At 42.3% G+C, this 23,869-nt stretch overlaps 1 protein-coding gene across 1 annotated transcript in view; it reads left to right on the top strand.

Annotated features, from left to right (window-relative positions):
* Window positions 1-23,869, top strand: part of RTN1 (reticulon 1) — a 240,239-nt gene that overhangs the window by 96,385 nt on the left and 119,985 nt on the right. The window contains exons 2-3 of the mRNA XM_065870847.1: window positions 11,733-12,497; window positions 21,944-22,693. Of these exons, the coding sequence (XP_065726919.1) occupies window positions 11,733-12,497; window positions 21,944-22,693 (1,515 nt within the window). The remainder of the gene's footprint in view (window positions 1-11,732; window positions 12,498-21,943; window positions 22,694-23,869) is intronic.

Below are 23,869 nucleotides of genomic sequence, written 5' to 3' on the forward strand. Positions count from 1 at the left end.
TTGATTAGTATAGCTACTTCTGGGCTCCATTTTCTGTACACCTTAATAGAATAAATTTTCTACATATATTTGGATTGTGACTGCATGTGATTGTGTGTGTGTGTGTGTTAAAGTCAAGTGGTTTGCCTTTGAGCGTACCAAGTGATGCATCCTGAATTCCAGTTTTATGTTAATTTGTCCCCACATGTCATTCACCTGTTTCTACTCTTACAACCTGCATTCCACATGAGCTTATGTTTAAAATTAGGAATGCTCAAAATCCCAAATTAAATTTCAGATACTCTAGAACATAGGAGCTAGATTTTGAAAACTTGAGGAAGAAGGTGTACTGTATAAATGCAGAATGGTAGCTAATGTTAATCATGCTATTGATCCTTTCAGGTCCAACCACAGAAAGGGTCCTCCTGCCCAGTGTGGCTCACGCCAATAGAACAAGACTGAGTTCTTCGTTTAGGAAGGAAAGGAAAGCTTTATTCTTTAATAAAGAATGGAGAGGTGGGAGCTCCCATGTCAGAGAACATGCTCTCGGCAGCAGCCTGTGGGCGGGGCTGCTTTATAGGGATCTCCTCAGAGGGGAGGGGGAGTGGGCGGAGTTTTCCCCTGGGGCGGGTCGCAGTGTCTCTGCTCACAGCCTGCTGCTGTGGCCATCTTTAATTGAGTGTCATGGGCAGCACTTCTTCTGCACGGGACCCACCTACCTGAGGTGTCAGCACAGCCCTGTCTTGCTAGGACCTCTGATCTGAAGGGCCAGGTGCTAGGCCTCTGCCTGAGGCAACCTATGAGCAAACGAAACTAGACTAAGCACAAAGGAAAAGAAAAGAAAAAAAAAAAAAGGTTAGACTTTATTACCCAGATTCTATTTTTATTTCCTGGGAATTGTTAATGGGCTTGCTGGTGACAAAACCATTCAGTCTCCTTTAATCCTCACAGCAGTTCTGAGAATAGTGCTAATAGCATCTGTTTTGGAGCCAGATTGCCCTAAATCCGAGATCTGAGTCTGTCTTTTCTGGCTGTGTTCTTCAGTCAGTTCCTTAACCTCTCTAAGCTTCCATTTCTTTATCAATAAGTATGGGTGTAGTTTTAAAAAAAAGCCCTCAGATTGTTTAAGCTTGAAATGAGATAATCCATTTTAGTTGTTGTTATCTTCCTTTTGCAAGTGAGGAAACAGATTTCCTGAGAATTTAATGACTTATTAAAGGTGAGTAACTTGATGGAGATGGAAGGCCAAGTCCTCTAAAGCTTGGGACTTTTCTGTCACAGAATGCCACACTCAAAGCACCCTCACACAACAAACCACAGCATGTCCTAGCACTCCATACTTCATGCCCTGTCATGTCAGGCCACAATACAACACAGCACACACCATGTCACACCACACCACAGCATGCTGTAACATACTTTATACCATGTCATGCCACGTGACATGTCATCTTTCTAACAGAATTATCCCTCAGTCATCCTCCTTTGTCCTTCCTTATGTGCCTCCCAAGTCGTATCACTTTACATAACATTGTTTTAGATTCCAGGGATCTGTGTTCAATTCCCAATGCAGGCACAAACTCCAAGATTTTCAGCAGAGGATGCATGTCTCAGGCACTGGTCTGCATCTGCCAGATGAAGGACATCTTTTTTTTTTTTTTTGGTCAAGACACAGTATGGGCTGATGGCAGCCCTGCGAGGGTTGCCTTATGCTGTGTGGACATAGATTTCCCTTTATAAAACACATTCTAATGAGACACACCAACTCTAGCTTTATCTTGATCTTGTGGATTATTCCAGAGTGAGGTAAATTCCTTTTCTAGGGTCTTCTTCAATCTGTTCTAAATGAGAGATGCAGGTCATAGGCAGTTACAAAAAATCTTTGCATCTGACTTTAATGTCTTTCAAACTTATGAGATATACCCAGTGCTGTGGCTAAAAGTGCAATTTGAAATTATACAGTTTTTAAAAAAATTTATATACCCACATGTTTTAGTTGGACATAAATGCAACATGAGCTAATATTACCAAGTAAAACCTATATGCCAGCAAACGTGCTTAGTATGAGGGAAACAGTGAGGTACAAGGTACAGTTCATGTGTCTTAGGAGCTCCCAGTGTGAGGAAAACAAATCATGTGAAAGAGAGAATGAAGAAGGCTCTAGCCTGAGCCATGAGAACCTAAGAGAGGACACAGGTTAATAAGAGGATCATAATAAGAGGACCTTCCTCCTCTTATTATGATCCTCCAACATCACTGCCACCCCCCAGCATTCACTGCCACAAGCAGCCAGGGACACCCAAACTTCCAGTTACAAACAATGACTTCACAGTGGATTTTTGTGACACCAGATTTTTTTTTTTTTTTGTTTCTCTGTTAATTCCTTTTAATTTAAAGAGTCACATTGAGGGAAGTTGTTTTATAATAGGAAGAACAACTGGGCTGGAAGTGAGGAGCTCCACATCCAGTCTTGGCTTTGCAATTTTGGGCAGGTCATTGGAATTCTTGGCCCTCCGTCTCCTAAATTAAAAAATACAGTGTTTGGACAAGATGATCTGTAAAACCATTTTAGCCCCCAAATTAAACAATTTGCTGATTTCAAGGAAACATTTTCAGAAATTGATGAGCAGAAACATTTTCAGAGTTATATTTACTTCCCACTTAGATTTTCACAATTGTCTCTTTTTTTTTTTTTTTTTTTTAAACATCTTTATTGGGGTATAATTGCTTTACAATGGTGTGTTAGTTTCTGCTTTACAACAAAGTGAATCAGCTATACATATACATATGTTCCCTTATGTCTTCCCTCTTGCCTCTCCCTCCCTCCCACTCTCCCCATCCCACCCTTCCAGGCTGTCACAAAGCACCGAGCTAATATCCCTGTGCCTTGCGGCTGCTTCCCCCCAGCTATCTACCTTACTACGTTTGTTAGTGTGTATATGTCCATGACTCTCTCTCGCCCTGTCAAAACTCACCCTTCCCCCTCCCCATATCCTCAAGTCCGTTCTCCAGTAGGTCTGCGTCTTTATTCCTATCTTACCCCTAGGTTCTTCATGACATTTTTTTCCCTTAAATTCCATATATATGTGTTAGCATACGGTATTTGTCTTTTTCTTTCTGACTTACTTCACTCTGTATGACAGATTCTAGGTCTATCCATCTCATTACAAATAGCTCAATTTCATTTCTTTTTAAGGCTGAGTAATATTCCATTGTGTATATGTGCCACATCTTCTTTATCCATTCATCTGATGATGGGCGCTTAGGTTGTTTCCATGTCCTGGCTATTGTAAATAGAGCTGCAATGAACATTTTGGTACATGACTCTCTTTGAATTTTGGTTTTCTCAGGGTATATGCCAAGTAGTGGGATTGCTGGGTCATATGGTAATTCTATTTGTAGTTTTTTAAGGAACCTCCATACTGTTCTCCACAGTGGCTGAACCAATTCACATTCCCACCAGCAGTGCAAGAGTGTCCCCTTTTCTCCACACCCTCTCCAGCATTTATTGTTTCTAGATTTTTTGATGATGGCCATTCTGACTGGTGTGAGATGATATCTCATTGTAGTTTTGATTTGCATTTCTCTAATGATTAATGATGTTGAGCATTCTTTCATGTGTTTGTTGGCATTCTGTATATCTTCTTTGGAGAAATGTCTATTTAGGTCTTCTGCCCATTTTTGGATGGGGTTGTTTGTTTTTTTGTTATTGAGCTGCATGAGCTGCTTGTAAATTTTGGAGATTAATCCTTTGTCAGTTGCTTCATTTGCAAATGTTTTCGTGACACCAGATTTTTAAGCCTACATATATATGGGAATGTCCTCCACTTTGCATATGGTGAGTGTTCAACAAATCTTTTTGATTGAATTAATACATGATTAATGGTAAAGCTTATAATAAAAGTTCTTGGATGTAACTCAGTCATATGGTAATATGGAGATAATCATCCATTCAGTGATTACTGAGTACATACTATGTGCAAAGCACAGTGCTAGGAACTCAAAGATATGAAGAAGTATAAGACATGGTTCTCAACCAGTATAGGAAAAAAGATAACTGGTGACAAAGGCAGAGAAGCTGGTGGATCCCAAACAAATGGTCATGCCTCAGAGTGGAGATGAGGGAGAAAGCAGTGAGGAGTGGGGTGTTAGGAGGAGGCTGCTTAGAGGAGGTGCGGCATCACCAGAGGCTTTATTTGGACTTAGGGAGGAGTGAAGGGGCCTTTCCGTTGAGGAAAAGGACCTACACAGAGGTATAGAAGTTGAAAATCTCATGTTTGTGGGTGAACAGGTTTGTTTCTTGAGCAGGCTCAGAAATAAAACCATAAAGGCAGACTGGGGTGTCATTAATGATTATCCTGAATTCTAAGCCAAAGGATGGGCAAAGATGCTCACCAAAAGCTTTGGAACAGAGAAGTGAAGCGGTGAAAGTGGTGTTTTAGGGAGATGAATGTGTCAGCTGTGTGCAAGGTGGCACAAAGAAGAGGCAAAGCTGGAACCCTTAGAACACTGAGGAAACTATCACATTAATTCAAGTAGAAGGTGATAAGGGTCCAGCTGGGGAAGTAGCCATGGATGGGAAGTAAGGAAGAAAGGTCATGTAAGAAGGTTTCTGAGGATCAGCTAGATGATTCTCTGTCGGGGGAGGGAGTGAAAGAACCATTAAAGTGTAAACAGAAACATAGTACGTATTTCTTTTGCTACTATCAGTATATACATAGCATTAATGAAACGACCAAGAACAATTATTTTTCTCTTTGGAAATTAGAGAGCAAAATTCTTCAACAAATAATAAAAAGATTGGGATAATTTTTTTTGTTGTTCCAAAGGTAATTCTTTGCATGGTGAAGGTAACTTAGAGCTTTTTCTGTATTGAAAACATAAAGAGTGGAATATATCTAAACTTAAGTGGGTGGATTAGTTGGTTGCATAACTCTGTGAATAAACAAAAACGGCTGAGTTGCATGCTTTAGGAGTGAATTTTATGGTTTGTGAATTATAAAGCAGTAAAGCTTTTATTTAAAAAAAAGCAATGGGAAGTCTAGGTAGGGTTGTAAGGAACTTTTCTTAAGCTCTAAGTAAATTATAAATAAATATTTACCCCCTCCTCCCCCCCAATTTTCCCCACCCAAGAAGGCTGCAGAATCACATTTCCATCTTTGAACACAGGCAAAAGAAGTCCCCACACTTCGACGCTCACCAGAGCTTGGGCTTACTTTGCATCGCAGCACTTGGCAGCTTTATGCTTTCCAAGACCCTGCTGAGAACTGTCAGAGAAACTTAGACAGTGGTTTGCTGCTGGGCCAGGTTTTTCCCTCTAACAGAATTTTCTGCTAAAGTGAAAACTCCACAGGCAATGCAAGCCCTGGCTCTTCATAGTGGGGGAAAAACCCAAAACTTGCTGAATCATTTTTTATTAAACATTAATTTTACAATTCCGACAGCTAAATCTGTTATTCTGGCAGGCGAGCTTTAAATAAGGCAGTGAGTTGGGGAAAGAAAGAGTACTTACTCATATTCTTAAACCCCGAGCATGTCATCAGCATTGGCTTCAAGTCTTTTGCTAGGGAATGCAGGCTCACCTTTTCCTTTTTACTCAATTAACTAATCACATAGATAAATTTTTAAAGAATGGATGTACCTTAATTTCTCAGTGCCCGTTTGTCATGTTAAATAACAGGTACTTAATTTTAGAAGAGAATGTTTTCTAAGTGACACAGAGGCTCCTGGAGCCTCCCTGGCATATCCATCCCTCATAGATGGCTCTATTGTCAAATGTGTCACAGCCTCCATACCGTGGGCCTGCTGATTTCTTAGCATTTAGAAAAGATGAGTGGGAGTTTCAGGGGAAAAGCCTCACTGCCTAACCTCTGTGCAGGCTACTACCATCCATCACATAGGCAGTCTAAGGGCAAATGATTCTGGGAAAAGTGAATGCAGATTCACTTCGGGTCAGTGTTTCTGGCCTTTAATTCTTGAATTTTAACATGCATCTCTCACCCTACTCCTACTGTCATTCCAGTTTTTTATATGCTCCGCCCCTTTAAAAAATATTTCTCAAATTAATGGAACTATTGTCCCCTATACCTGTTAGTGTTGACTCTATTCAAGCAATAATTGGTGTTTTGTTTTTATTTTTAATCCAGATGTTTATCTAATGGAGCACATCTACCTCTGTGCTCAGAAAACCTTTTCATATAATCATTCTTTCTTTCTGGCATTCTCAATGTTTCCATTTCAGTGCAGTGAGAGGGTCTTTACTGAGTTACAGAAGTATCATCTTAAACCATAGACCCCTTATCTCCACCCTGAGGAGTCAGAATGAACTCCAACCACAAGGGAGAAACCTCATCTGTGGGCACCAAACACTCGCCTTCCTTTTCTGTTGTCTTGGTAAATTTCAACATATCATACCCAAGTCAGTCATCACCACGTTCATGACAGGATCCATCAGTTGTATCACTAGAAAGTACTTAACACCCAACCACCTGCTCATGGAGCTGTGCAGAGAACCCTGGCCTTGCACTCTTGGGACTTCAGCATCTACAGCAGACCCCAGAGGGCAGTGTGAGTGTGGACTGGCTATATTTAACTCCTCTGGCTCAAACGACCCTGATCACATGTCACTAGATAGGATAAAGTACCAGATGGACAGATGGTATATATTGTTAATGCTGGTGTCCTCCCTGCAAAATAGAGATAATCATAAAATCCACAGCTCTCATTTCCTGAGGGTGTATACTATGTGCCAGGAGTAGAGCTAAGTGCATAATCTCATTTAATCCCTATAACAGCCAAATAAGATGGGAACTATTATTGCCCCCATTTTAAAACTGAATAAACGAGTCTCAGAGAGGCTACCTTGCCCAGAGTCTCACAACTGATAATAGAGCCAGAATACAAACCTAAGCTGTAGGCTAGCAATCCAGTGAGCTTGATTCGGTAAGGATAAATCAGAGTCAAGAATGAGGATTGTAGGATTGAAACTTTCCTTGAGAAAAGTCAAACTGTCTTCAGCTAGTCATCATTCCTTAGTATTGCCAAAGAAATTAAAAAAATAAAATACCCACCATTTAGGAGACTACTGAATTTGCCTAGCTCATGATTAGCATTTCTGATCTAGGACATCGGTGAATACAAAAGCCTGATTTTATCGGCACATATGATTTCATGGCAATAGTTTTAGCTTATTTTCATTCTTCTTCCACTTAGCTTTTGACTAGAAATAGTGACCTATGGCTCCTTCAGCTTTTATTATAAGTACTTTCCTAAAAAGTTACTTGTAAAATGAAAATTTGAAAATCAATCCCATTTTAAATTTGCTGTGCCCTCCTGTCCAGCCACCTCCCGAGAGGGCACATGTGAGTCCGCACATTGACTCTCAATGTACATCTGCCTCCACATGAATCAGGTTTCTAGATGGCCAAGGCAATAGCCAGAGAGAATGAGGAAATCAGATGTTCCCAGGAATCCTTGCTTATATAAAGAAAGTAGTAATTTCTAGTCTAGACAAGGAAAGCCCTTTTATTTAGTGGATTTGTATCTAACAATGTAACAATATTGGTTCCTGCCTGGGGCATCTGGCTTATGCTGTCTGCCTCAGTCCCCACAGCTGCCAGCTCTGCGGGAAGCGCTGACAAGGATTAATTGGCTTTCCTGAGCCTTGAGGCTCAGTTCTTCTGCTTCCCATTTCCAGTGATCCCACAGGACTCTGCTCTCATATAATTTACTGTCTGCAAGGACTTCCTATTTTCAAGAGTTGTATCTAACAGGCCCTATGTAATGTATACACATTTTCAAATTCAATAACTTCGAACCTTGAGAATCTTTCAGGATATTTAACTCAATTTAAGAAATGGGACATGACCACATTTAGAGTATTTAGATTATTTGTTGCTTTTATGAGGGTTCTTACATGGTGCCATTTAAAATGTGTGATTTACACTAATGGCTTTGTTCCTCTTCCTCTACTTGGTAGTATTTGTAGAATGTGACAAAGGAGTCCTTCCAATTTTATGCTGGGTTTTCTGAGCAAGACGAAGCTAGTAAGATGAGGATTTCAGGAGTGGGAGTTCTTCCCAATAACTGATTCTATTTATAGTCTCTCAAGTAATACAGATGTAATCTAGAGTCTATTCCCTCACTTATTGCCATATATTTGGCAAGCTCTGTGGCATCACCTCAGGGAAAATTATATTGATTCCATTGTACAGGCAAAGAAGAAGTAAAGGAAGCTGTGTCCCACTATGGTGGCAGCCAATTGGTATAAAGATCACAGAGAGTTGGAAGAGACTTCTGCTGTTGTCCCATCCAACTTTCTGCCAAATGCTGGTTCCTGCCTAGACAGATTCTGGGCCTCTCTCTCTGCCTGCCCACTGGGATCATAACAGTCTTGTTACTGAGATTCACCTCTATCCCATTGTTGGATAACTTGAATTCTGGATAGTTTTTTCACATAATAGATTAAAAACATCCTCTTTGTAACTTGCATCAATTAGTTTGTTCTGCATAGAATGCCTACTCATTGATTGATTGGTCCATTCATTCATTTTGTATTGGGTGCCTACTATGTACAATATAGTGTGCAAGACATGAACCTCAGACTCCAGGAACTGACAGGTTGGCAGGAGATGACGTAGAATATAGAAGTCGTGTGTCATGCATGTGACACAAGCAATATAATTAAGTGCTACAGGATAGGGGAGGGAGAAAAATAGGAAGGGGGCAGGTCTTGACAGGGTGGTCAGCAAATTCATCTTGGAGTGGGTAGCATTTAAAGCTGTTTTTCTTTAATGGCTTGAGGTTAAAGGTGGAGATTTGGATGTGGAGATTGTAAGGAATAAGTGTTGGAGAAGTGATGGGTAGTTTTTATTAACCAGAGCTGAGAGTTTGAATTGGAGAGTGAAAGGGCTAGAAAGGCTGGTAGAGTGAGTGTGACATTGTGAAGGGCTTTCTGTGCCTGGAGTAGAGGGTAAGTGAGAGGAATAGTGGAGACAGGGCTGTGGCCAGCTGGCATTCACATCATTCATGTCTCTCAAATGCTAGGCTGCAGAGTTTAAGGATTATCCAGTGAGGCAAGGCAGGGCCCTGGGACCAGTTGCTGAATAGGTGACAGTTGTGTTTAGTGTGATAACTGGTGGCAGGAGACAGTGGGCTGCAGGGCTATAAGGGTCAGGAGTCCTGTGGTGGCCCCTGCAATAGAAACATTGACTGAAAGTTGAATGATAATGACTGTGACACAGCCCTGGAAACTATCTACTGTGTCTTCCCCAGGAGAGCATCCCCTCCCCCACTCCCCAGACTATTTATATCCAGTGGCAAACCCCTCCTTACTTTCTGGTGAACCATTACTTATTAACATGTGGAAGTGGTTCCAGGTAATTGTGGTAGAGAATCCCAGGATCCAAATGTCTGTAGTGAAATATCTCTGCATTGATTTCCCTGCCTCCAGTGAGGTCTACATGTAGGCTAAGCCCATATAACGAAAGAAGCTTTAAATATCCTTTAGGATAATGGTGTGTGTGCACACATGGATTTAAATTGAATAGTTTTTCTTTGGTGGTCTATGTATGGTAGACAGTAAGACCCATCATTACTACTATTCCTTTTGTTATTGAGTTTGTTTTTGTTTTTGTCTAACTTGAAAAGAGGGGCTGCCATATACAAAGGAAGTATAACTAGAAGACTAGCTGAAATGTCCAGATTTAAACTGGCCTGTTGCTCACAAAATTAGGCTACTTGCTGAATAAAGTGAATGTCACTAGCAATTTAGGGGTATGTTCCAACCTGTCTTCTCACACATTGTGTTATTTATGCTTTATTCTAAACTTCAAAATTACCTTCTTTAATTTTGCAAATATTTATTGAGTACCTACCATGTGCCTGGCCCTGTTTTAGGTTTTGGGCTACATTAATGAACAAAATAGTCAAAGATTCCTGCCCTCGTGGAACATACCTAGCAAGTGGGGGGGAGGCAATCATTAAATAAGTAATGAATAAATAAGTTAATTATATGGTATACTAGAAGGAGATAAGTGCTACAGGAAAAAGAAAAAGTAGAGAAAAGTAGGAAGGGACAGAGTTGCTTGGGAGTGTAGGGTGAGTTGTAGTTTGAGATAGAGTGGTCAGGGTTGCCTTCCTTAAAAGGTGACATTTGAGGAAGACTTGGTGGTGAGTGGATTAGGTATGAAGGTAAAATGCAGGTATCTGGATGAAGAGAATTCCTAGGAAAGAAAGAAGCTCCTGCAATGGTGCTAAGCCAGAAGAGTGCTAGAAGTGGAGGCTCTGTGCTTTTCCATTCCCCTTAGACTAACAGTGGCTCATGTAACCAAGGAGAAAGCTAGGAAAAGAAAATAGCTAAGTTTATTTGTAATAAAACTGATTCAAAATTACTTTAAAAAAAAAAGAACACTTCACAGACTGATATAAGGAGGTACAAAGGACACTAGGCGAGGTTTTCTGACTTCTAGACTGCTTGGGTCTGAATCCTGACTCTGCCACTTCCTGCCTGTGCGATCTTTGGTGTGTCATTCAGCCCTTCTGTTCCTCAGCTTCCTCATCTGTCAAGTGAGGCTAATTATAGTACCTATCTTCTAGGATTGCTTTGATGATTAAATGAGTCAATAAAAAGCTTGGTACTCTGACACATAGCAAGATTCAAATATTAGCTATTAATATTATTATGTTACTGTTACTACCTTTGTTACTTTTATGAGTTGGTGCCCTAGTCTGGAATGTTCTTTGAGTGTGTCTTAAGGGCTGAGTTTGTGTGTATGTGTGATCTCTTGAGAGTGTGGGGCTTAATTTAAAGAATTAGGTAAAATCCTGCTGCTTAGCACATGATACGGCCTCAATGAATGTTAGTTTTCTTCCCCTCTGGCAGTATTTTACAGCACAGAAAAATAATAAAGGGTTTTCTTCTTCTGCTCGCTATTAATGAATTTTTTGGCTCGTTTATGAATAAAAGGAAGGCCTGGTGAAAGCATTCTGTAGACGCAAACTTGGAAACTTAACTTTGCTCTTAGAAACCCACCAAGAAATTCCCAGTGGGTCATTTTGAATATCATTGGAAGGCAAAGGGTGGGTAGTGGTGGGGAATTGAAAAGAAAAACAAAATGAGGGGAAAACTGAAGAAAGAGGGAAGCACTCCATTAAGGTGATACCACTTTGGGATGAGGCCACCAGAAAACTGGGAGTTCCTTTCTCTGAGAACCTTTACAAGAGAAGGGATGGCATCAATCCAGGTAGGGCAGGAGTCCCTGAATGAAAGGGCTGGACCAGAGAGCCTTCTCCCAGCTTGTTGAGTCTCCAAGAGCAACCATTCTCCCTAGTGGACTAGCCTATTGTTGTATTTACACACCTGAATTTGCCTATATTTCCACCTCTGTTTAAAGAGTCCTTAATACTTTAGATACAAAGAAGGCTTCTGTTGAATAATACCAAGTAAGAATCAGTCACTGTATATTGAAGTATCAGATGTTGAGAATCAACTTTCTAGTCGTCTGGGGTGTGTCCCCAACATCTCTGGATGTGGCAGCTTATGTGGTCTGCTGCCAGAAAAATACCAGTGCTTGGGGCTATCAGGGAGACAAGGCAAAGCAACATGAGAGCGGTCCGAAGGAGCTCTGAGGTCTTGAGGAGAAAGGATGCTGTGTCTGCATGGGCCAGGGTGGGTGGTGGGTTAGGCTGGAGCGAGAACTGGTGCCAGGCGCCCCCTCACTATCTGCGGCCGTTTTGATTCACAGGTGCAGCAGATGTTTCCAGGGCCATGGATCGTACCTTTTCAACAGCAGCAAAAGATGGGGAAGGAGTGTGTTACACATCTCTGATTTCTGACATCTGTTACCCACCTCGGGAGGATTCTACATATTTCACTGGAATTCTTCAGAAGGAAAACAGCCACATCACCGCTTCAGAGAGCCCTGAGGAGTTGCGTACCCCCGGTCCCTCCTTACCGGATGTGCCTGGGACGGAGCCTCGTGGCTTATTTAGTTCTGATTCTGGAATAGAAATGACTCCTGCAGAGTCCACTGAAGTGAACAAGATCTTAGCAGACCCCCTGGACCAGATGAAAGCAGAAGCCTATAAATACATTGACATAACTAGGCCAGAGGAGGTGAAATATCAGGAGCAACGTCACCCCAAGTTGGAAGAGAAAGACTTGGACTTTAAGAATGAGGACACTGACATCTCAGCAAAATCCGGAGAGGCCCGTGAAGCAGAGAAACCATCTCCTGTGGAGGGAAAAATCCTCAAGGACCATTTATTTGAAGAATCAACGTTTGAACCATATGTAGACGACATCTCTGAAGCACAGCACGGTGCTCCTCTGATCACTGCTCCTGTCAGAATCACGCTGACTGAGATCGAGCCTTCTGTTGAAACTGCTACCCCAGAGAAGACCCCCGAGAAGCAAGATATCTGCCTGAAACCAAGTCCTGACACAGTCCCCACAGTCACCGTCTCAGAGCCTGAAGACGACAGCCCAGGATCCGTCACTCCTCCGTCTTCTGGAACAGGTAAGGCAACGGGTGTTCCCTGCCTTGGGAAAGCCCAGCATATGGAAAACTGAACATTAAGGAGTGAAGATTTGCATTCAAAATACTTAAATCTCAATTTAACTGATTTAATTAACATATAACTTTTTCAGTCTTGTGCCCATTATGCAAAGGTTGACATCTGGGATTTTTCAGAGTCCTGTCAGATTTGCTTTGTAAAATATTTCTTTCTTCATTTGAGGGGAGAGGTAAAGATGACACGCTGGGGCTGTTAAAATCCTCCTGTGGCTTTACTCTTCAGAGCAGAGAAGGAGATGCTGCCAGCTTCTAGGTTAGCTCTCCTCCCTGACCTCTGGGCATCGTGGAGAGTACCTTGACTGTTCTTCCCAGACCAGGTGGGCCACCTTGGACAGAGCATTTAACATTTCTGGCCCCAACTCCCAAGTCTCAACAATGAAGGGGGGTAGGGTAGGGGTTAGAGTCTTTTTTTTGTGGGGGGGAATGGGCAGTGACAGGAAACCTAAACAAAGGGTACTCCTCCCTTCCCCCTTCAATCTCAGCACATCATTTTCATCTTTTTAGTTTATTGAAGTTCTGCATACAATTTTATTTTTTAAACTAAAGATCCTATTTGGTTAGAATAAAAAAAGTTCAGAATTCACTAGCCTATGATGTTTTTCAACCTGAGCCTTCTACTCTGACTCAAGGCAGGGTGTTGTTAAACCACATCGAAACCCCTCTCAAACACAAAGGGGAGCTCCCATACCCTAATGAAAGGCCAGCTACCACTGGTAGCTAGAGCTTCCCCATCCCACCCTGTGCCACCATCCTGGGTAGTAGAAGTGGAGCCTTTGTATCTCCATCGCTCTCAAACGCTCATGAGGCATCAGGATGAAGAGGATGATGAGAGATCCTTGAATCGTCCCCTGCCTCCAGTGGCTGGAATTCTGACCCCACCCAAAAGAAATTTACAAACCTTCTTGATTTACAAAAAGCAATTTTCCAAAGAATAGATATAGGTATATGTATAACTGAATCACTTTGCTGTACACCTGAAACTAACACAACACTGCTAACTATACTCCAATATAAAATAAAAAGTTAAAAAAAAAAGCAATTTTCAGCACCTCAGGTAAAAGAGCTTCCACTGAACTCTTAAAACAGATCTAAACCCTTACAATTAGGAGTGACTGCTGTAAATCCCGATGATGCAGTAAGTCCAAGTGTTAGAACAGAGGGGATTTAATGGAAGTCCTTCCTATCTTATTTCCCTAAAGATTTTAGCATCAATTCCTCCCCTCCCCAGCCTTACCTCAGACTCATTCAGCTGTAAACTCACCGCACCAAGTTCCTGATTTTCAAATTCATTCATTCACTCAACACACTTTTCTTTTGGTCAGGCACTCGAATAGGCACTGGTGATGCTGGAGTTGAAAAGCAAACAAAAAGCAGTCCCTGCCCTTCCAGTGAGACAGATGACCAGGGAAATAGTCACACTCCAGCATGACTTATCCCAACTGACAGCAGGAGGTAGGGACATATCTGAGTCTCAAAGCCTCCTTGTGGTTTTTCTGGCAATGCATGTAAAACCCTTCGATTATCCCATGACATAAAGATACTGACACCCTGAAGATATAAACTACGTTATAAGCTGTGTTTACAGAGCTCCGCGGTTGTCTGGTAGTCATTACAGAAGAACTTAGGCCAGTCTTCAGGAAGAGTGAAATGACCCTACGTTTTGGTCCATTTATTATATGACGCATGCCTCATGAGAAAATTACAGTTTACAAAGCTGATGGTAAAGACTTGATATAGGATTCGTTAATTAGGAGGGAATTTTTTTTTCTTCAGTAGTCACGACTCACTGGGGTTCGGGAGCATCTTCAAGAGAAGACAAAGTCGGATTTGGCTCTCATGATCTTGGAGTTTTATGATCTCATGGTGGCCATTTGACAGCAAGGGATTAGGGCAGTGGTTTTCTCTGCAATTGTTTCAAATAAACATTCTAAGTAAGGTTTATTCCAGAAAGAGAAAGTCCCCTGTCCCATTACACAATTATCTCCCATGTTCAGCTCCTCTCTCCACACACATCCCACACCATAACACCTGAGTTATATGAGAACACGTAAGAATAAAATTAATAGGAGAGATAGGAGGACTCGGTTTGTCATTGAGGCTTTTCTCCTTGTCTTTTTTATCCCAAGAGGTTACCCTAACCCCCTCCCCATCTTGTGAGCCCCTGGTACCATGTGACACTGTGCCCATAGACACTGGAGGATTTGGGCTTTATTACATCTGTTGGGTCTTGATTCACTTTGCCATTTCCTGTGCTGACAGGTAAGACAAACAAAAGAATTACATATAATCCTACATAGAAACTGAGGAAAAGGAAAGCATCCTAAAGAAAAGGAATTCAGTTTTTCACTGTTTAATAAATAAGGAATTATCAACTGACTTTGGGGAATAATCCTAATTATGTGAATTATGAATCAGAAGAAGATCTAATTTAGGACAGTTTTAGCCAAAGACCCTAAAGCTTAAGCAAGGAGTCTAATATACTTTCTTCAGTTCCAATAGATTATTATTACATTTTGTAACTTTCTCCAACATACTTAATTATTTTCATCATATTAAATAATGTACCATGAGGTACGGAGGTAAAAATTCTTACAGCTTAAATATTGAAAGTTTCTTCTAAGCAAAGATCAGTCATGAATACAAGTGAAGTATTTTAGGAAACTATAGTAAGTGCCCTGATGCACCAGACCACTGGCCCATCAGCAGCATGTTGTTTCTGACACAAACACCTAGAAGGATATTATGGTGGTCATGGATGTTATTTGAGGTGTTATCCTCAGAAAGGACAATAATCAAGAGGCCACCATAAAACCACAACAGTGTCCCTTAAAAAGAAATAAGCAATAAAAAGTAAATCAGTTTAAACTCTGAAAACTGTTGCTATTTCCTTGCATTCATGAGGTCTGTGATTCTCCTACCCATTTTGAAGATTTATTCTTTTGTTCAAAAATACTTATTGAGTGACTTCAATGTGTCAGACATGTGCTGGGCACCAGAGAACAGTGAACAAGATGTGTAAAGTCCCTGCCCTCATGGAGCTTACTTGCTAGTGGGAGAAGTCAATAAAAGGAAGCACATAAATAAATAGTGTAATTTCATGGGGTATGAATTCTGTGAAGAGTGATAGAATGTTGGGTGTGAGAGGGTCAAGGATGGCCTCTCTGAGGTGACATGTGGTCTGAGATTTGAATGAGAAGAAGCCCACAATTCAGAGAGGGGTTAAGAGGGGCCCCAGGTGCAGAGAACAACTAATACACAGGCCCCAAGGCTGTATTATTTGGGAACTGAAAGATGGTCGAAAGGAGCAAGGGAAGAGTATGGCATAGAACAGAATTGGAGAGGTAGACAGGGCCCCGATCATTCAGGGCTTCACATGCGAGGATAAAGAATTTGAATTTTGTTCCAAATGCAGTGGGAAAGCATTGGAGGGTTTTAATCTGGGAAGTGATGCCATTCATTCATTCATCCTTTCACTTAACAAATATGTATTGACCATTTACTCCATACCAGGTATTGCTCCATCACTGCTGGGGATACAGTGGTGAAACATAACAAGTTTCCTGCATGCATGGAGTTTGCGTTCTAATTGAGAAGACTTACATACAAATAAATAATAATGTAATATCAGGTCGTTATAATGGTTACAAAGAAAAGTAAAGCAAGATAGAATGTAAGAGGGTGATGGGGTGGCCATGAGGAAATGCGTTTCCCTGCTGATGGTTTTCAGCAGAGACCTGAATGGAGTGAGAGAGCAAGCCATATAGACACCTGAGGAAGAAATGCCAGGCTGAGGAGACAGCCAGTGCAGAGGCCCGGAGCTGGGAATGTCCTGTGTGTTCCAGGAGCAGCTAGAAGGTCAGTGTGGCTGCAGTGGGGAGAAGGAAGGGAAGAGCTGCAGCATCAGATGTGTGTTTTCAAAAGATTCTTCTGGAAGATGAGTGGAGAATGAGCTGGGAGCAAAGGGGAGGCCTGAATGGCAGCATTGTCCATGGTTGTTCACTGGCATCTGCGACTTGGTAGACTGGCCCATGTTCACCTTCCATTTTATCAATCTGAATTACATCATTCAAAATTAGCAGCAGCAGCAAACACATCTCCCCACGTGGGGTGGTTCTAACCTCCTCAGTTTCTATATTCTATTTAATTATTTTCAACGACTGTTTCTAGCTTTGCTGTGTCAGACCTGACACATAACTAGTGTCTTAGCTAGAGGCCCGTAAGTTTTTAACAAGGGTAGGAAAACCTCTGTTTTGTTCTAAATTTTCTCCTGATTCCTCCTAGCACTTTGTTAAACTTTTATTTCACTTTAAGAATGGAGGGCAATGTCTACACAATATACTGAGTCCCCTTTCACTCATAATAAAGATGATTTTTTTTAAAGTAGTACTTTTACTTACCCAAGATGAAACGTATCAGGCCCTTTCCTCCCACCCCACAGCTGTCTGATACCATCCTTACTCTTGAGTAAATAAAGCAATATCCTTGAGCCTTCTTTTCTGAATGCTCTAACACAGTGGTTTTCAGCTAGAGGTAGGGTTACCAGATAAAAATACCAATATTTCATGGGACATACTTATACTAAAAAAATTCATTGTTTATCAGAGATTCCTATTTAACTGGGTATCCTGTATTTTTATTTGTTAAATCTGCCATCCCTAACTGGAGGTGATCTTTAGAATCACCCTTAGAGTTACAAAATGCAGATGCCTGGGCCCCATTCAGACTGACTTCTACTAAGTCAGAATTTCTGAGGGCAGTTTTGAGCCATACACCTGATGAAGAACCACTGTTCTAAGATCTGAGGTAGTCCTCACATGAGCTCTGTTTGTTGCGTACCTCCTATGTGCCAGGCATTGCACTGGGTGCTGGGGATATGATAGTGAGTGAACAAACACCTTGGCTGCCCTTTGCCCTCATGATGCTTTCAGTCTGGGGTCAGGGAGAGTGGGGGAGGGTGAAGAGACAGATGTTAATGAAATCATCACATACACATACAGAGCCACCCAGGGGCACCCGGTTGTGCAGAATGAGTGGGCACCACTCTGTCTCCTGAATGATGCAGCATCAGGCCGGTTTGCACACGAGGCAGGCTACCCTGCAGGGTCGCCTGTGGTCCTCTTAGCCCAAGAGCCTGCCTGCCTGCTTCGTGGTCTCCTAGGAATGTTGTACAAGTAGGAGTGTGGTCAGTCCTGGCAGTTTGTATGGTTAGACAGAGGCTGCCAGCATGAGAAATTGGAAGGATGTGTGCTGCGGAAAGGGATGAAATATCCAGGATGAGAACTTTCTTCCCCTGGCCCATCAAAACAGCTCACTGTTCTGACTTCCATGTTTCTGAGTATGGAATTCCTATTCATTATACTCACCCAGGCTCACTGTTTCTGAGTGATCTTTGACACCCCCCCCATTTCTTTCTCACTTACCACATGAAGCAGACCCCAAGTCTGTGCTTTCACTCTCTTCAGTGTCTCTTGAATTATCCTTTCTTTTCCATCCCTATGACCACTACAACTCATTAGGTTGTCATAATTCCTCCCCTTGACTATTGCAGTATCCTCCTAATGGGTCATCCTTCTTTTATTCTTTCTTTCCTAAGTTCATCCTGACCCTTCTAGGACCCACCAGTGCCTTCCTGATAAAATATTGACTTTTAAACTAGCTTCCAGGCCTTTCTATGATCGGGGTCTGCTTAACTTTTCAGTCATACGTGGTCTTTTGTGACTGGCTTATTTCACTTAGCATACTGTTTTCAGGGTTTAGCCATGTTGTAGCATGTATCAGTATTTCATTCCTTTTTATGGCCAAATAATATTCCAGTGTATGGATATACCACATTTTACTTATCCATTCATTAATTAATGGACATTGGGTTGTTTCGCTTTTTTGACAGCTATGGATAATGCTGTTATGAACACTGTGTACAAGTTTTTGTATGGACATAGGTTTTCAATTCTCTACTTACGAGTGGAATTTCTGTATCATGTGGTAACTAAATAGTTGAACTGCCAGACTGTTTTCCAAAGCAACTATACCATTTTTTATTCCCACCAACAGTGGATGAGAGTTTCTATTTCTCCACATCCTTTCCACCACTTGTTACTCTCTGACTTTGTTATTCTAGCAATCCTAGTGAGTGTGAAGTGGTAACACTGGTTTTTATTTGCACTTCTCTGGTGAATTATGATGTTGAGCATATTTTCATATGCTTTTTTGTCACGTGTAAATATTCCTCGGAGAAATGTCTATTCAAGCCCTTTGCCTATTTTTTAACTGGGTTATTTGTCTTTTTATAAGTGAGTTGTAATAATTTTTAACATATTCTAGATACACGTCTCTTATAAGATATATGGTTTGTAAAATTTTCTCCCATTCTGTGGATTGTCCTTCTACGTTCTTGATGTTGTCCTCTACCGCACAAAAGTGTTTAATTTGGATGCATTCCAAGTTGTGTATTTTTATTTTGTCGTTTATGTTTTTGGTGTCATGTCTAAGAAACCACTGTATAATCCAGGGTCATGAAGATTCATTTCTGTGTTTTCTTCTGGAGTTTCTGGTTTTAGCTCGTATATTTAGGTTGGATCCACATGGAGTTAATTTTTACATATGACATGAGGTCGGGGTCCAGCTTCATTCTTTTGTATGTGGTTATGCAGCTCACTTTTCCTCTTCGTCTCATTCTCCAAAATATAATTTGCCCTCTCTGAGACCCCACCCCCTTTTTGAACAGATGTAGCATGATATAGTGAGAAACACATGGAACATAAAGACTTGAGTTCAAATTTAAGCCGAGTCATTTCTAGCCACATGGCTATATCATTCAGGGTCCTGTGAGGAAACAAAGTGACACACTCAAAGGTTGTAACTGAAGAGGGTTTAAAGAGGTAGCTATTTACAAATGTGTAAAGACAGTTAAGAGAACAAACAAAAGATGGTAAAGCACTCAAGGACTGGCAATATTAGGGATCTATTAGCACCCCTGGACCCGAAGGAGGAAGGGGAGGGAACAGCGTTCCCAAAGCCTGCCAAAACCTGGGGCTTCAGAAGCAGCAACAGGTATAAATACCCTAACATTTCTCTCCACCCCCTCCTCCTATGATTCCTATTGGCTGAAAACAACCAGAAACTAGAGGGGAAGCAATTCCAGGTAATGCCTTCTATGTAGGTCAGCCTCTCAGAACAGAGAACAGGGCAGAGAAAGATGGGAATAAGTCCAAGGGGGCAAAGATAGAAAAACCAGTACAGTGACCTTGGACAAGTCACTTAACCTACTGCCACTAGACTCAAAGCCCCATATGTGAAGTGCCTCTATCCCAGCAGATGCTCGACAAGTAGAGCTGTGATGATGTAGCTACTGATAGTGCTCTGGAAGTACAGGCTGTTCCTCCATTCACACTAGCCTCTACTCCCTGTCTTCTTCCTCCTCTGTCTGGCCTACCAGTGAGAATTAATGTAGCTTTTATACTTTTATGCTGCTTGTAATCATATCAAAGAACTATGTGCATGACTTATTACGGAACTAACTTCTATAAAAATAGAGTTTGGGATCATGCAGTAAATCTTTTTACACATAAATTGTGTGCAAGATAATGAGGATGTTGTTGTTTTAAGTTATTAAGAAAAACAACAGCATAGATCATATCACTTCTTTGCTCAAAACCCTCCAATGGTTTCTCATTTCTCTCAAAATAAAAGCCTGATGAGATCCTACATGGTGATCCCCCTTCCCTGAGTGCATTTGACCTCTTTTCCTATTATTCTCCACCTTATTCACTTTGCCCCAGACATAACTGCCTCCTTGTGATATCTATAAATCATTGCGGCTCCCACCTCCAGGCCTTTGTACTATGTGTTCCCTCTGCTTGGCATGCTTTTCCTCTGGATATCTTCATGAATCACTCACTCACCTTCTCAAGTGTTGAATATCGGTTTCCTTCTCAGTAAGGCCTACCTTGACTACCCTATTTAAAATTGCAAACTCATCCCCACCCTGTCACAGCCCTCCCGATCCCATTACCCTACTCTACTTTTTTATTTCCATAGCACTTAACATCTTCTAACATACTATATACTTCATTACATGTATTGTTTGTGTATTGTGTTCTCCTCCCACTAGAATATAAGCAGAGATTTTGTTTCCTGTTTCATTCACTGATACATCCCAAGTGCCTATAAGAGTGACGACACATAGTAGGTTCTCAATAAATAACAGATGAATGAATGATACATGGATAAAGGATAAAATCAATTCAGCTTTATAGAGAACTAGACAAATCTAAAATGTTTCATCCATTGGGGTTCTCCCACAGTCCTAAATTGACAGATTACTTAGCCATAGATAGTCTACCTCTTACCCCTCCTATATCCCTCCCAGTGACCTCAGAGCTTTGGAGAAATGACAAGTGGTTCTTGCTTACAAAAGGGCCAGAAATCACTGTCTAGAATATTCTGAAATACGGCCCTGCTGCATGGGCAAGGGGAGAACTAAGCTCCTGAAAATTGTTGTCATGGCGATCCCAGGTAATTTCAATTAAGATAGAAATATCAGTAAGATTGCTGGTGAGGTTTGGGGGCCATCTGGATAAACGTCAGACAGAAGGCAGGCACTCACCCAGTAGACAGGGGTTGACTCTTGGGTATTGTTCTTCTCAAGAGGAGGTGAAGAGATGAAAAAGAATGACAGTAGGCTCCACCACTAGAAGCCCTGTGGGATTGTGCAGTATGGTAATCTGCACAGCCTGCTTGGTGGAATTGGCAAAAACTATCTATTATATTGCTCCACTTTGTTACACTTTTCACTAAAAAGGGAGTAAAAGTATTGATTCTTATGGGAAATGTAAAGCTTAGAAGTCAAGTTGTATACAAGGATCCAAATTAGCTTTCTTTGTCTTATTGAAGTAGGGAATATGAACAGAAACAGACAAGGAATAATGGATGATTTCAGATTTTTTGACATTGGTGGGCCAAATTAGAGAGTTATATACATTGCATTATCTAATGAAATCTGTGAAACTGGAAAACTCTCCTCATAGAATGGATTAGAAATCAAAACCATGACTTCTAGAATCTTTCCCACATTGGAACAGAAAAACCAACGAGGTGCTAACGCTAAGAAATTGCTGGGTCATTTTTAAAAATAGCTAGATTAAGATAGATAAGTATATCAAACACTGATTAACTGGGCCATAACAGTAATTAGCCTTTTAGTTCAGGTGGCCTGTCTTTCCAGCATAGCCCTGGAAACAGACTATTTTTGTGCTAATGAGATATGTATTTTTTAAGCAACGAGAAAATACCTCCCCTAATGGAATTTTGTTTTATTTCTTCTTTTTCTGTCCATCTGTCTTGTCCTTGTGTGTGCCTCTTTGGCTCTTCTTCGCTCTGTGGGACGACAGAACCATCTGCTGCAGAATCCCAGGGGAAATGCAGCATCTCCGAGGATGAGCTGATCACTGCCATTAAGGAAGCAAAGGGGTTGTCCTTCGAAACAACGGAGAGTCCACGGCCAGCGGGCCAGGTGGCCGACAGGCCGGAGGCCAAGGCCAGGTCCGGGCTGCCCACCATCCCTAGCCCCCTGGACCACGAGGCCAGCAGCGCGGAGTCAGGGGACTCGGAGATCGAGTTGGTGTCCGAGGACCCGCTGGCCGCCGAGGACGCTCTGCCCTCGGGCTACGTGACCTTTGGTCATGTGGGTGGCCCGCCGCCGTCGCCGGCCTCTCCGTCCATCCAGTACAGCATCCTGAGGGAGGAGCGTGAGGCTGAGCTGGACAGCGAGCTCATCATCGAGTCGTGTGACGCCTCCTCCGCCTCGGAGGAGAGTCCCAAACGGGAGCAGGACTCGCCGCCCATGAAGCCGGGTGCCCTGGATGCCATCCGGGAGGAGCCGGGCACCCGGGCCGAGGAGCGCGCCCACAGCCGGCAGGGCCTGGCGGAGCCGGAGCCCTTCCTCAAATTCCCTTCGGCCGCCCCCCAAGTCTGCTCCGAGCTGCCCTCTGGAGACGGAGCCCCTGCGCCCGAGGGGCCCGCAGTGCCACGGACACCTGTGGAAGCAGCGAGTTACGACCAGAGCTCCCAGGCCACAAAGGGCCCTGGGCCTCAGGGTCCAGGCGTCGTGCCCCCTCTGCTGTTTCTCAATAAGCAACAAGGTAAAGTGACAGCTTTCTTGATCGAAGTAGGTTGTCTTGCTTACTGTTCTCGCCTGGGTGCTCTGAGATATTCAGCAGAGGGAGGTGGTTCTGCCTTAGCCCTGTAGTCATGTCCTAGCTGGTCAAACAATCGACCGGAGAACAATTCCGAGGGGGGTGGGGAATAGATGAGAGGATTCAGATTCGCAGCTGGGGCTTCCATGGAAGAAACACGTGGTCCGAGCTGCGCTGGGCTGGCTGAACCAGAGCATCTCCCATAATGAGCGGTTTTGTGTACATTCCAAGATCTCCTGAATGGAGTGAATGTGTCCCTCCTTTCGTTCCAGGACTGGGTTTCCTCACTTGGGAAGGGATGGGGTTTTGTTATTGTCCAGTCTCATTTCCAGTTTCCCACCCTCTCGGTGATGGGGTGTGGCTACAGTCCCTCTAGGTGCTGGAACCCACCATTAGCACTTCCATTTTGCCAAACTTCTTTCTTAAATGGGCCAAGAGCATCTCAGCGCCATCCTTTCTCTTACCAAAAAACAAACAAAACAACAACAACGATGACAAAACCAGCAAGGAATTTGGGCCTTGATAAGGTTTTTGTGTCCCAGCTAGCCAGGAAAGACAGGGACCGAAGTTAGTCCCAGGGTTTCTGCTGTGCCTAAGCAAGGCCTAAGGTGACTAATTAATTTTAAAGTCACTTTTAACTTAGAATGATTTTAATCTGGCCGTTATAGTTTTCCTATGAGAAATCTTGAGTTGAATGAAGTCTTCAAATGCAGAAAAAATGGTAGTCATTATTTTGTCTTCCCAGCACTCTTCCCCCCAAGTCATCCCCCACACCGGATTGCAGTTGTATAATGGAATTCAGGAAAGGAATGAAAGAGTCAGGTGAATAAATTAGGCCCTGCACAGTCTAGTTAATGGGCTACATTGAAGGTAGACAATCTCTTCCCAGATGCTGGGTAGAAGAACATCCAGGTGGAACTTGAAAACAAACCCTAAAAGCACAACTCTGTTCAAGGTCCCCTCTCACCCATCTCCTCTGCTTTCTGTTTTTTTAGAAGTATTTTGCCTTTTGGGGATAAATGATTCTGAGAGTACACCCTCTCCTTCCTGTTTATATGCTAACTTCAATGATGTTAGTAGCAATTAAAGTGCCTCATCTAAAAATAGAGGACAAAAACTTTC

The sequence above is a fragment of the Phocoena phocoena genome, chromosome 2 (genome assembly GCF_963924675.1).
Source record: "Phocoena phocoena chromosome 2, mPhoPho1.1, whole genome shotgun sequence".
Lineage (NCBI taxonomy): Eukaryota > Metazoa > Chordata > Mammalia > Artiodactyla > Phocoenidae > Phocoena > Phocoena phocoena.